Consider the following 13,716-nt stretch of genomic DNA (forward strand, 5'->3'; position numbering starts at 1 on the left):
TTCTTTTACATCGTTGGAAAAGTCAACTACTAAGTATACCGCTAATGCCCATCGGGGCAGTCTAAGCATAACGCGAAAGTCGGTCTCGGTATTGTCGAGCCTACATTTCCTCTCCTAAATATCTTATAGTGCTACGTCCACTAATACATTAGATCAAATTATAAGAGCCCTGCTCTAACGTACATATATATCTTATCTTCGTGCGATAAGTGATTATCTATCTATCTATGCTCATCAGTGTAATCTAAGTGTTGGAAATATATAATTTATAATTCTGTGAATCACAGACAGTGTTATACAAACTCAATCACCCCTATTATCTCAACGGAAATCAGGGGATCGATAAATTCGTGGTGTCGATTGTTATAATCGTAACGGGGATTTACGACCCCCGTTGACGTCTCTCTTAGCGACTACGTCTTCCCGCGATTGGTCTAATAAACATGTAAGGTAGGTATTGGTTTCGATAAATAAATTCGTTAAAGATCTGTATAATTTTATTTTTTCAGCGTTGATGAAGTAAATAAAAAAAGAAGAAAGATCGTTAAGTATTACAAAACAGGTAGACTCTTTGTATAAATTATGTTGAATATAATGAAATTATAAATTAAATTTCAAGGTCTTTCTTTAAAAATATTACAATAGATTAGGGGAGACAGAAGATAATATAAAATCTAAAAAATGCATTGTATTTATAAATCCATTGAAATGAATTCATAAACGAAATACTTGAAAACCTATCCATGACCGGAGCTATATTTGAAAAAGATTCGACGTGAAGTTTAAAAATATAAAATATATAAAAGTAAACGATTGTAAATCATTAACTTGAAATAAATAAACACAAGTATGTCAATCTCAATTTTATAAAACGCTAAAACATTTTTAGCTTTTTTAAGAAATGTCCTATAACGTAGATGTCCTATAAAATGTCCTAACACGTAGAAAAGAAATAGCCATACAAAATAAGAAAAATCAATGCAAAAGAAGCAATCACTTTATTACTTTCTCAACGATTTCATACAAATTTCAGATACATTCTATATATTTTACAATTTCACATTTAATATACTTCGCATTTTGGACTGTGCTCTTTCGATATTCACTTCAATATGTCATGGTACGGAGTATTTTAAATCTATTTAATCTCTGAACAAACGCCATCGCTTTTATTGTACACACACTTTTTATTCTTTCCCTTGTTCCTACTTTTCTATCTCGCCAGTTTCTTTCTCACTTTACATTCGTCGAAACGCATCTCACGCATTCGCATATAGAATTTCGCCTAACATCTATTAAATATCATTCGAGAATGGAAAACCAAAAGACAGGTGCGATACAGATCATGACGCGCTCTTACATAATATCTCTATTACAACTTCATTTTAATATAATATCTAGCAGAAGCTGCCTTACAATCGATTAAAATCCATCGTTATAGTTGCCAGGAAAAAAATTCGAGATTCGTTACTGTTACGCTATTCCTGCGCTTCGAATACGTTTTTCTTCTTTTCCACTTTTCATTGTAAAACAATAAAAATCAAAGCATGTACTGCGTCGTTGCGAACAGAATCGGTATGGCCCAGTCCATGTTGGTTTTCGTTTTCCTTTTTTTTCACGCTTTTTTTACATTTTGTATTTTTTTGTTTACTTTCTCTTTATTCTGGCTAAAATCTATTTCAAGATTTGACAAAAACCGATACCGCGATGCAATTCGAGTGTCATGTCAAATGTTCACACAACAACGTGTTTTAGACAGAGAGGTTATAGAGAGATGAATCCGGAAACTGTACAAATCATGTTTGATCATGTAAAAAATCCATTTACATTAATTTTGAACCTTAGGACAATATTAATGTAAAAGCATTTTAATTTACGCAAATGACTATGTTATTGTTTGTTCTATATACAGTTAATTGTCAATTACTATTATCTTCAAATTACCAATTTTTAATGTTTCTGAAACTATGCAAGATAAAGGAAAGCTTAGCTAACTCATCGTAACTAGAATTTTACGTAACTTCCAGACATAAATGGATTTGTAGAGGATTAGTAATAATTGCACTATTTTCCTATGGGTAAAACTATTATCGAGTTGCCCGCCTGTGGAGATCGTGTTGAGGATGATGTTCATTACCTTTACCATGATGGGCACACCGGAAGCTCAAGGATTGATACCACGAGAGAAAACGTGAAAGTGACAAAATACCACCGCGGCATGCAAACAGCCTTTGACAAAATCTATACGTTTCTTATAGCAATGGCTTTAGTAAAGATAGCCGTGGGAGTTCGTCCGTTTAACAAAATGGAGTTAGCGATGAATGCAAAGATAATTGTACAAATGGATGGCAAAAATACGCGGATTTTCAATACAAAGACTTCACATTTGATCACTCGTATTGGCCTTGCGACGCAAACGATGACAATTATGCATCTCAGAAAGAGGTTTTCAATGATCTTGGTACGGACGTTATAGAAAGTACCTTCGAGGGCTACGATGCCTACGGTCAGGCAGAGTCAGGAAAGACCTTTACCATGATGGGCACATCGGAAGCTCAAGGATTGATACCACGAGAGAAAACGCGAAAGTGACAAAACCACCGCGGTATGCAAACAGCCTTTGACAAAATCTGCACGTTTATTATAGCAATGGCTTTAGTAAAGATAGCCGTGGGAGTTTGTCCCTTTAACAAAATGGAGTTAGCGATGAATGCAAAGATGATTGTACAAATGGATGGCAAAAAAACGCGGATTTTCAATACGAAGACTTCACATTTCATCACTCGTATTGGCCCTGCGACGCAAACGATGACAATTATGCATCTCAGAAAGAGGTTTTCAATAATCTTGGTACGGACGTTATAGAAAGTACCTTCGAGGGCTACAATGCTTACGGTCAGGCAGAGTCAGGAAAGACCTTTACCATGATGAGCACATCGGAAGCTCAAGGATTGATACCACGAGAGAAAACGTGAAAGTGACAAAATACCACCGCGGCATGCAAACAGCCTTTGACAAAATCTATACGTTTCTTATAGCAATGGCTTTAGTAAAGATAGCCGTGGGAGTTCGTCCCTTTAACAAAATGGAGTTAGCGATGAATGCAAAGATAATTGTACAAATGGATGGCAAAAAAACGCGGATTTTCAATACAAAGACTTCACATTTGATCACTCGTATTGGCCTTGCGACGCAAACGACGACAATTATGCATCTCAGAAAGAGCTTTTCAATGATCTTAGTACGGACGTTATAGAAAGTACCTTCGAGGGCTACGATACCTACGGTCAGGCAGAGTCAGGAAAGACCTTTACCATGATGGGCACATCGGAAGCTCAAGGATTGATACCACGAGAGAAAACGTGAAAGTGACAAAATACCACCGCGGCATGCAAACAGCCTTTGACAAAATCTATACCTTTCTTATAGCAATGGCTTTAGTAAAGATAGCCGTGGGAGTTTGTCCCTTTAACAAAATGGAGTTAGCGATGAATGCAAAAAACGATTGTACAAATGGATGGCAAAAAAACACGGATTTTCAATACAAAGACTTCACATTTGATCACTCGTATTGGCCTTGCGACGCAAACGACGACAATTATGCATCTCAGAAAGAGGTTTTCAATGATCTTGGTACGAACGTTATAGAAAGTACCTTCGAGGGCTACGATGCCTACGTCTTTGCCTATGGTCATGCAGGGACTGAAAAGACCTTTACCATGATGGGCACACCGGAAGCTCAAGGATTGATACCACGAGAGAAAACGCGAAAGTGACAAAACCACCGCGGTATGCAAACAGCCTTTGACAAAATCTGTACGTTTCTTATAGCAATGGCTTTAGTAAAGATAGCCGTGGGAGTTTGTCCCTTTAACAAAATGGAGTTAGCGATGAATGCAAAGATGATTGTACAAATGGATGGCAAAAAAACGCGGATTTTCAATACGAAGACTTCACATTTCATCACTCGTATTGGCCCTGCGACGCAAACGATGACAATTATGCATCTCAGAAAGAGGTTTTCAATGATCTTGTTACGGACGTTATAGAAAGTACCTTCGAGGGCTACGATGCCTACGTCTTTGCCTACGGTCAGGCAGGGACTGGAAAGACCTTTACCATGATGGGCACACCGGAAGCTCAAGGATTGATACCACGAGAGAAAACGCGAAAGTGACAAAACCACCGCGGTATGCAAACAGCCTTTGACAAAATCTGTACGTTTCTTATAGCAATGGCTTTAGTAAAGATAGCCGTGGGAGTTCGTCCGTTTAACAAAATGGAGTTAGCGATGAATGCAAAGATGATTGTACAAATGGATGGCAAAAAAACACGGAATTTCAATACAAAGACAGCAGGTCTAACAGGCTGTTTGCCAGAATGACAGGTGCTAAAGAGAGCGGAGCGTCTTATAGAACTGAAGTATCATTGCTAGAAATACACAATGAAGGAGTGACAGATCTACTGAGACGGATCAGTCACAGTCTCATTCTCTCCGAGTGCGGGAACATCCTAAAAGAGGACCTTATGTCCAAGACCTGTCAAGCCAGCGCGTGTACGACTATGCAGATATTCAGGAATGCATGGTGAGAGATAATACGCACAGAACTGCGGTAAGCACAAACATGATCAACGCAACAAGAATCGCGCGATTTTTACGATGACGTTCGTACAAGCTGGACTATCCGAAGGCAATATTCCGTCGGAGACCGTTTCGAAGGTGTATCTTGTCGACTTGACTGGAAGCAAACATGCGAATGCAAAGGCTGCGACAGGCCAACGACTAAAAGAAGGTGCGCACATTAATAGATCATTGGTAACATTTGGTTCTGTGATATCGACGCTCTCGGAAGTTAGTTCCACAGGCGACGCGTCTTCCTCTTATAAGCGTAATATCTTCATACCTTATCGAGATAGTGTACGTGGTTATTAAAGGATTCGCTTGGAGGTAACTCGAAGACAATTATGATAGCTGCTATTAGTCCGGCCGACTGCAATTACCGCGAGTAATTATGCAGTGCGCTAACCGAGCGAAAAAATATTATTAATAAAACTATTATCACGATATGAGTATCAGTATTTTTACATTTTATTCTGCTTTTTTAATGCGATGATATGTTTCTATTCATGAAATAGTATTGAAACACCTGCTAAACGAATACAAGTATGTATCTAGCACTTAAGATATTAGTCTGACAGCGGAGCAAGTAGTTGCAGCGTTCTTATGGTCAGACACTACATATTCTACCAAAGAATCCGCTTCTTTACCTATTCCTATCTGCTTTTCTTGGAAAAATGAATCATAACTCTGTCTCATTTTTAAAAGAGATGATATTCAATGTTTAACAAAATATAGATCGGATGTTTAATGAAATATAAAAGTTGAAGATGATTCAATTTTTTTCTTTCTACTTGTACTTTTCATCTTTTCCTTCATATCGTAGATATCCTACATAGAGACGTTTTTGGTATTAATGAACAAACGTTTCGTGGACTTGCATAGTTTTAAAAACACCAAGGTGACAGTAGTTACAGTAGAATCACCCTGTACAATGTTTGATCGGCAAACAACCAATGGACGGAAATGAAAGACAAGGTAAACTGCATAATTTGATAATGCTAGATTGTTTCCACTGCTATTGGACCGAACTAAAGTTTGTTTGCGTGAAATAATCTACTGGAATAAGAAGAGCTTATGAAGTAATTAAAGTAATATTTATGCGAGTAATTTTCCATTAGAAGGAAAGAATCGATTTTCTATAAAACACGAAAATGATGATATTTTTAATCATCGTTTAAAATATTAAAACTTGTATAAACAAATATTTCCAGCTAAATATTATATCAAAAAATTAAATACAACGATAAAACTATAAATATAAATTACACCTCAGTTTATAGAAATAATTAAATTTTCTTTAATTAACTGACAAATTAATACAGTTCACCCAATATTTTATCCTTTCTTTTTTTCCTATAATGAAACAGACATCGTTAACAAATTGGATAATTTCAAGAATTCTCGTTCACGATAACGACATTTATCTGTCTAAACACTCGAATCGCGAACGCATTCGTAACATACATTATGTATAATATGTATGACTATTTATGAAGTGTGACTAGCTTAAAATTATGATTATATGATCGATATCTATTGTCATAAACAACGGCGAACATTTATTTATACCATTGTATGTATATTCTTCGCTGTAAACTTTTTTTCCACTAGAAACCAGTTATACTGTGCAATATTAAGCATGTGATTGTACAATCGTAACTGTGCGCAAATACCTCCAGTTCTCTGGACCACGTCTACACACAGAAGTTAGAAATCTTTCAAATACATAACAACTGCTAGAAATACATAGATATACAGAATGCTTCAAAGTAAACGTCACACAAAATAATTGCTAAATGAAACTTTTTCGTTATTTCTCTCTGTTACAAAGGGCATTCTGCTCTCGTTATTTTTTAATTTATTTAAAAGTTACTTTAATTTATTTAAAAGCGTACGTGCTCTTTGTTTAATTCAATGTTTCGTTAAAATTGTTAATAATGTATAATTTTTATGAAAATTTCTTCTGTTGTTAGGAACTAATAATTTTTTTTACTTTCATTTAGCAACTATATATTTCACTCGTTTCGAAGCATCCGTTGGAAAGGGATCTCTAAAAATTCTTCAAAAAATACGATCAGTATGATATTTTCTTGAGTAGAAATCGGAATGCTGAAAAATGCTAACTAAATGTCATGGTTTTATTGCAATGTGCACGATTTTTAGAAATTCGCGAAAATTTGTATATAACAAAAATTTTGGAAGATCCTTCCGCACCAAAATTATTTAACAAAGTTAAGCTATTTTAAGTGTTATCTCTTATAAAATGTTTTACTTGATGCTTTCAATGAGAAGAATTATTTAAATATGAATCTATTCAATCAATTTATGTAAATTTAAAATTTAATATGAAATCCTAACGTCAGCAGGTGTAGTATGTGATATGCATTTCTAATATCTACTTTCGTAATATGTAGATCAAAATTTATTTTTTTTTTTATCTTTTCCCGATATAAAGGCAAGCGAATTAGTAATCAATTCTAATAAATGATTTTTGCACCTAAATTGGGATTTTCAATGTGGATAAGAGACACGTAAAATATTTGTTTCGAAACTTTTTAAACTGTATAATAAAATTTGGAACCTCATAATCCCATCACAATAGAATTTGAAGTTCCCTCTATCTTGACGAAATATTTTTTGATGTAAAAAAAACTCCATAATACAAAAATCATAATTTTTATATTATGAAAACAAACAGATTTTTTCTTTTATTTCGACTAAAACACATTTCACATATTACACTGTTATATTGAAAGTGCTGTAACAAACTAGGAAATCTAATTATTCCTCAAAGCTAAAACTAACGATCTCGCGGAAGTAAATATAACTATCAATTTAATTTAAATCTAAAATGTAATGACACTACGATTTTTTTCTGCTATGCAGAAAGGATTTTTCAAAATCTGTCGAATTAAAATTCTTAAATTTTAACTATAGTCATCATCGACAATAATGTTACGAAATTACTAACCATAAGAACTTGGTTCCCTAAAATACCATTCAAAGGAAGCTACTCATAATTTGATTGTATCGATTCAAATACGTCTTAAACAAATTCTAAAAGCCAAATTACCTTCAATGCAATCCTTTCTTCAATATTTCGTACTATATTCTACAGATAAAATATTTATTCATGATCTAGCAATTACGGCAGTGATACGTGTCGAAAATTGCTATTGGTTAATAACAATTATCTATGGGTTTCGGAGCTGTCCAACTAAAACTGCAGTTCAAGGTACAATCGTTTATAGTAATTCTCATCTAGACGATATATACATCTACATATAGCTTTTAAAACGTTCTGCTTTCTCTAACATTTCCATTTTACATTCAACAATTCCTTCGTTAAAATTCTATTTCCATTTATTGTTTAATATATAATAATTTCTTTCATTTTCCTCTTTCTTTTTATCTTCATTATTTCTGTTTTTCTTTTGGCACCTACGTGAACAGAAAAGTTAGAAAAACTTCACGAGGTAAGAAGTTGGACAGCCTTGCATGAGATTCTAACAATCGTACAATCTAAACTGCGAACAATATCTTTTCTCTTTCCCTTTCATAAAATGTTCATCTCTTGTATCAATCATTGACTTGACATCGGTGTCTATCTATTACACAGATACAATACTCGATCGCCCTTAATAAATTATGACAGTGTTCATTTTTAATGTTAAAAAATCAAATGAAACGCTATACATACAACAATTAGCTTATAGCGAACAATTTAAAAGATATCGAGTTAAAGAATGGTTCGCGAGACTGCGTAATTATCGTTTGATGCACAGTCGAGACTTAAAAAATACATGTATATATCACTTAATTTGATACATGAATTTCTAGTTAAATTGCACTGAATGTCTCAATAGTAGCTGCGCATTAATGACTACAGATAAATGCAACAAATATGCAGAAGTAATGAGTACAATTGAATAATGTAACCATAAGACGTTAATCTAGAAAATGTTAGTACGTTATCGCTCGACACATTCAAACGTAAATCACTTTTCCGATAGTGAGTCATTCCGTAATAAATCGTGCAAGATTTGCTTCCATGGTCGTGGTGCTATTTTATAACTCACGACATTTATTGATAACAGTTTCAAAAAACAAATTCATATAAAAGTTTGATCTTCTATAAACTACTTCTTTAATTAATTAATTTAATTAATTAATTCATTCATTAAAAGACAAGTATAATATTAAATCAAAGATTAAAAGCTTAACTTTGTTATCATTATATAAATTAATTTTTATTGCATATTTCAACAAAATATTTTGATTGATCTATTTCGATTTTCTTCTCCAAAACAAAGCAGAAAATCGAACTTTCCCAGAAGTAATTTTTTGAAGTTATAAATAAATATAGAGAGCTGGAAGAAATGACGACAGTAAGTGGTTCTAATACGTTTGAATGTTTGAGGACAATTACGATAACACATTTTATGACAAATAATTTACATAAAAAAAGAAGGAATTATATATATATGTATATATATCTTCGAGTGAAAATTAATAGAAAAATAATATGATATTTAAATGTTTATTATGAATACGTACTAACTATAGTCGAACCTTTAGCTCTTCCATTCTTTGTCGTATTCTTCGCCGCATCTCCTTATATCTGAAAATTCAAACAAAAAAGAAAATATAATTTCAAAATATTCCACTTTAATTAACTCTTTGTTTCCTAATTTAAATAATAGAAAATTCATTTATTTTGAAAGATTTCAAGATGAATATTGATACAGAAATATAAGAGGACAGTATTTTTTTAAAAAATAACTCTTTAGATGAATAAAACTAGTCTAAAATATTCGAATAAAATGATCAAAATTAAGAATTATGTACATATTTAAAAAGACATACTTTTCTTTTAAAAGCAGAATCTGACGCTCCTCTTCGTAATAATAACGTTGCAATATACCGTGACACTCTACCAAAGAGAGATTAAGAAATTGCGCAACGTCAGAACTAATTTCCGGAGTCGACAATTTGTCTACTAAAAAAAGTCGCGCGACATTTTCGTGCGGACCTAATACTACACGAACCTCCAGCGGATATTCGTCATCTCTTAATCTTCTTTGCTCTATAGAAAAGAAAATTATCTTTCTCAAATAGTGATTAAGAGTAGATACGTGTTTCCTAAAATAATTTAACTCACCGCCATTATCGCGGACGACGAACAACGCAAAATTATCTGGTTTAGCATCAACTTTATATTTGTCTAACATAAGGTTGATAACTTCCTGAGTATTTACTAAACTTGTAATCCAAACGGACATTTGAGATCCATGCGGAGGTGTAAAAAAACTGGTTTCGCGATTATAAAAATGTCCGTTAATTGAACAACGACGCCGCAGTCGACTACGTGATTGTCGTCGACCACCCGGGCGACGTCTAATTGCGGTGGATCCTTGTTTTCGTCGTAAAACTACGCCATCCAGCTAGAACGTATTACAGATATGCATATACAGGGAGAATAATAAATTCAAGACTATAATTGTTAAATACCTCTAGTCCACTGTCGGTCGACATTGTCATGTTATCATCTTCTCTAAATTGTAGAGAATTTACAGAATCTGTATCGCTATCAGTTCGATGTCTTTGGAGGCAATCAGGTCCGGACATCGACCGATTTAAGCCTTTTTCTATCCAACTGTCATCAGTGCTAATAGATCTATTACCGGACATATTTTTCTCTAAGTTGTCAAAGTATTCTACCCTTCGAAGCGTTTCATTTCGATTTGGTGTGCCATGGTAAATAGGCGTATCGGTACTGGAAGAACTACCTATACTGTGCGTTGGTGTACTAGTTACGCTACTATCATTACCACGGTTGCTTTGATGATTTGGACTATTTGCTTCTGAATTTTCGCGAGAATCAGATCTATCAAAACTGGATTGAGAGGAAAGAGGCAGTGGGTCGGAAGTGGTTTGCGAACTAATCGAAGGTAGATTTTCGGGCATCGTTTGGTATAATTTCTTTCCATCTTCGATTTTACGTTCAACCTGGATAATTAAAAATCAGATAAAAATAAATAAACTGAAAAATATTTAATAATCAGAAATTTTAATAACCTATATATTACCTGAAGAAGCTCATCTATTTCATCCCACTCCATGTTCTTAACGTCCAGTTTCATTGGTAAAGTGAGGCTCTTAAGATGATCAGGTGAGGTTGGTACAGACTTTGTTTCAGTTTCTGCGTCTTGCTCACAAGTTTCTTTTACACAATCTTCCTCTTTTTCTTCATCTTCTATACTCTATTGGCAGAATTTACAAGATATACGAACATATAAAATATTTTAAGCATCCCTTTTCATATAAAAATATATACACACATCAGAAACACTACGTCTACATGAATTTCTATTACGAGCTGTAACTACTGTGCGTTGATCATCATCTTCTTTTAAATGAATCACTCCTCTGACACCCCAATAAATACGAAGTGCACCTTCCAGTATCAATCTTCCATTAACCTGTTAAAAAATAATATTAATTATATGTTGATCTATATTTTCTTAAGCATAAATATAAGATAAATACCTCACGGCTTCTTATTCCACCACTTTTGCCTTCATAATACTGGTTGAAAACCTTCAGCTTTGATTCCAAGTGTGATCTAAGTATGAAAAATTATAACAATATAAAACTTAATGTAATAATATAATATGTTTAATAGTGTGGTGTCGTGGAAAATTAAAATATTAATTTTTTCCTGATTACTTACAATTTATTAATAATGAATTGAATATACAGGTATTAATTGGACAGAAAACGATGTTTGTTTAACTGAAAATAAATGCGATACTCGTATCTATCTCAAATAACCTTACAGTTATTTGGCAACTCTAGTCACAATGAATCTAACACTCTCTCTCTCTCTCTCTCTCTCTCTCTCTCTCTCTCTCTCTCTCTCTCTGTCTGTCTGTCTCTCTCTCTCTCTCTCTCACTAGCAACTCGATCAACTCTAACGACTCTACTCTTCGACGACTCGATCAACTCTGACTCTCGCAACACACTCGCTTTTCGACTCGCATACCCTGACTCGGTCATCGCTCCTTGAACCCGAAACCGTCCTTCTGCTCTAGCATTGTTTATTGTTTTTCTCGTATTTCTGCACGCTCATGTTTTGCAAGAACTAGGTGACTTTGGTCACATAGGCGCTCTTCAATGTAAACAAACCACAGAAGGACAATGACACGGTTTTTTCTATTTTCAACCGATCTCTAATCAAACTCTTTTCTTTTACGATACCACAATAGTATGGTAATAAATAAAACACATTGTTTTGAACTACATACCTGGGTAATGATGGCCGAGCTTCTTTTTTCCCAAAACTTGTATGTGATTCAACTCTTGTTCCATGACCAAATAATTGTGGCCCAAAAAGAGCTCCGTAACATGGTACATGACAATATGGTACACCTTTATGCTACATAATAGTTTTTAAAAAGAAAATATAAATTTTGTTGTACGATTATTAAGTAAAAGTTAACAGTAATATATTAAAAATGAAATATTTAAAGTGGTAGCACAAAATTAGATAGATTAAATATTTAAATATGACTAATAATATTACAATATTTAATTAACAATTTTATAAAATATACAATGTTGTACCTCTGCATGCTGGCCTGGATTCAAGCGTTTCCCACATTCTTCGCATCTTAAACATTCTGGATGCCAGTCATATCCCAATGATTGCTTCCGTTCAGCTAAAGTCACAGTTTTTCAAAATATTTTGTACAAAATAAACAAATATATTTATGATCTATTTGTACAAAATATTCACTTTATTTGTAAAACTTTACAGTATTACACAAAGCACATATAATTTTATAATCAATTGAGATTTCACTAATCCTTTAATAAATATATTTTCTTAAGTTTTATTTAATACATGCATTTTGTTTTTATAAATAATAAATTATTAACTCATAAATTGGCATATTAAAATATTTGTTTAAATTAGTATATAAAATACATAAATAAATTTTTATTTTCAACTGTAGTATTTTTTTTCATATTTAAAATATTAAAACCGTTATTTTAAACGTTTGAAATATCAAAATATTACAAACGACAATAAACAATTAATCTTTTAATTTAAAAAATAATTTCTTAATAATAACAAAGAGCTTGGTTAAAATGCAGAAAAATAATAATAAAATAATATTTTTAATAAAATATATACGAGTAACATGACAGTTATACAGACAAAAAATTAATCAACTCATTATAATGACAGGAAACGGTACTTGTCAAAATTATTACGCCTTTTTAATATATGCGAAGATTGAAACTAACCGAAATATACTGGTTTCCCACATTTATGGCACTTCCACATGACGGCAGACTCTTGTAATATCCATAAAATAATAGAAATTAACTCTCACGAGATTCTAATCCATTTTGTTTATACTATATGAATAGCCCTATTGAAAATGACATGCGGGTTAATTAAAGATGTTACTAGTAAGGCAACCTTCGCTGAATAATAAATAGTTCCCCTGCGGGTTCGAAAACTTATCAAGCACTTGACTTACATTTTTTCACTAAAATCATAGAGTACAAAGTAGAAAGGAAACTGAAAGTACTAAGCGCTTGCACATCATTCATTCATGGATCATTATTAAATATTCTGATATTTGGATAACATTACAATGTAGGTACTCTATTAAAGAATTATGTTAAACATTTTTAAGTAATATATTTCTTCTCTTATTTATTAATTGTAAATAGTAACATATACAAATACAACGTGGAATTGATTAATCGGTAAAGATACTACATCATATACATAGTTACATTATAAATTACATTATTACAAGTACAAAGTACATGCTTCAATTCTTGCTTTCTAATGTATTAATATCATAACATTTATTTGTAGCTTTTATAGCTTTTATTTGAAACATATTACATAATTCACATTATATTATAAATTACTAATTATTACAAATACATGAAAGAAACTGTATTGTTCATTATGCCGTGTTTTTATATTCATATGGTATTTACATAAATTAAGAAGTCTTCTTTCTTAAACTCATCAAGTTGTTGAAATAATATATTATAACTTCAATAAT

General features: G+C 32.8%; 1 protein-coding gene and 1 long non-coding RNA gene across 2 annotated transcripts; both read right to left on the minus strand.

The window, feature by feature from the left end:
- Nucleotides 1-979: 979 nt before the first annotated feature.
- LOC117235674 lies at nt 980-6,491 on the minus strand. Its single transcript, XR_004493715.1, has 2 exons — nt 4,114-6,491; nt 980-2,917 (listed from the first exon to the last, which is right to left on the minus strand). It is a non-coding gene; the product is annotated as an uncharacterized LOC117235674 (long non-coding RNA).
- A 1,535-nt stretch (nt 6,492-8,026) lies between these two features.
- Nucleotides 8,027-13,139, minus strand: LOC117235673. The gene is made up of 10 exons (XM_033497932.1): nt 12,935-13,139; nt 12,248-12,342; nt 11,929-12,059; nt 11,171-11,246; nt 10,963-11,103; nt 10,711-10,884; nt 10,133-10,630; nt 9,783-10,065; nt 9,488-9,707; nt 8,027-9,242 (listed from the first exon to the last, which is right to left on the minus strand). Exons 1-10 carry the CDS (start codon nt 12,972-12,974, stop codon nt 9,182-9,184), a joined length of 1,719 nt encoding a protein of 572 aa, XP_033353823.1. The 5' UTR covers nt 12,975-13,139; the 3' UTR covers nt 8,027-9,181.
- Between the last annotated feature and the right edge of the window lie 577 nt (nt 13,140-13,716).

Source organism: Bombus vosnesenskii, unplaced genomic scaffold (genome assembly GCF_011952255.1).
Source record: "Bombus vosnesenskii isolate JDL3184/JDL3185 unplaced genomic scaffold, Bvos_JDL3184-5_v1.1 scf7180000013319, whole genome shotgun sequence".
In the NCBI taxonomy this organism is placed as follows: Eukaryota; Metazoa; Arthropoda; class Insecta; order Hymenoptera; family Apidae; genus Bombus; species Bombus vosnesenskii.

What these genes read in the sequence shown, in the direction of transcription:
- LOC117235673 (XM_033497932.1), bottom strand. Translation starts at nt 12,974, where the DNA reads ATGTGGAAGTGCCATAAATGTGGGAAACCAGTATATTTCG. An exon ending in TGGGAAACCAGTATATTTCG is followed by an intron (nt 12,343 to 12,934) that starts GTTAGTTTCAAT and finishes CTGTGACTTTAG; the next exon opens with CTGAACGGAAGCAATCATTG. An exon ending in ATTCTGCTTTTAAAAGAAAA is followed by an intron (nt 9,243 to 9,487) that starts GTATGTCTTTTT and finishes TTGAATTTTCAG; the next exon opens with ATATAAGGAGATGCGGCGAA.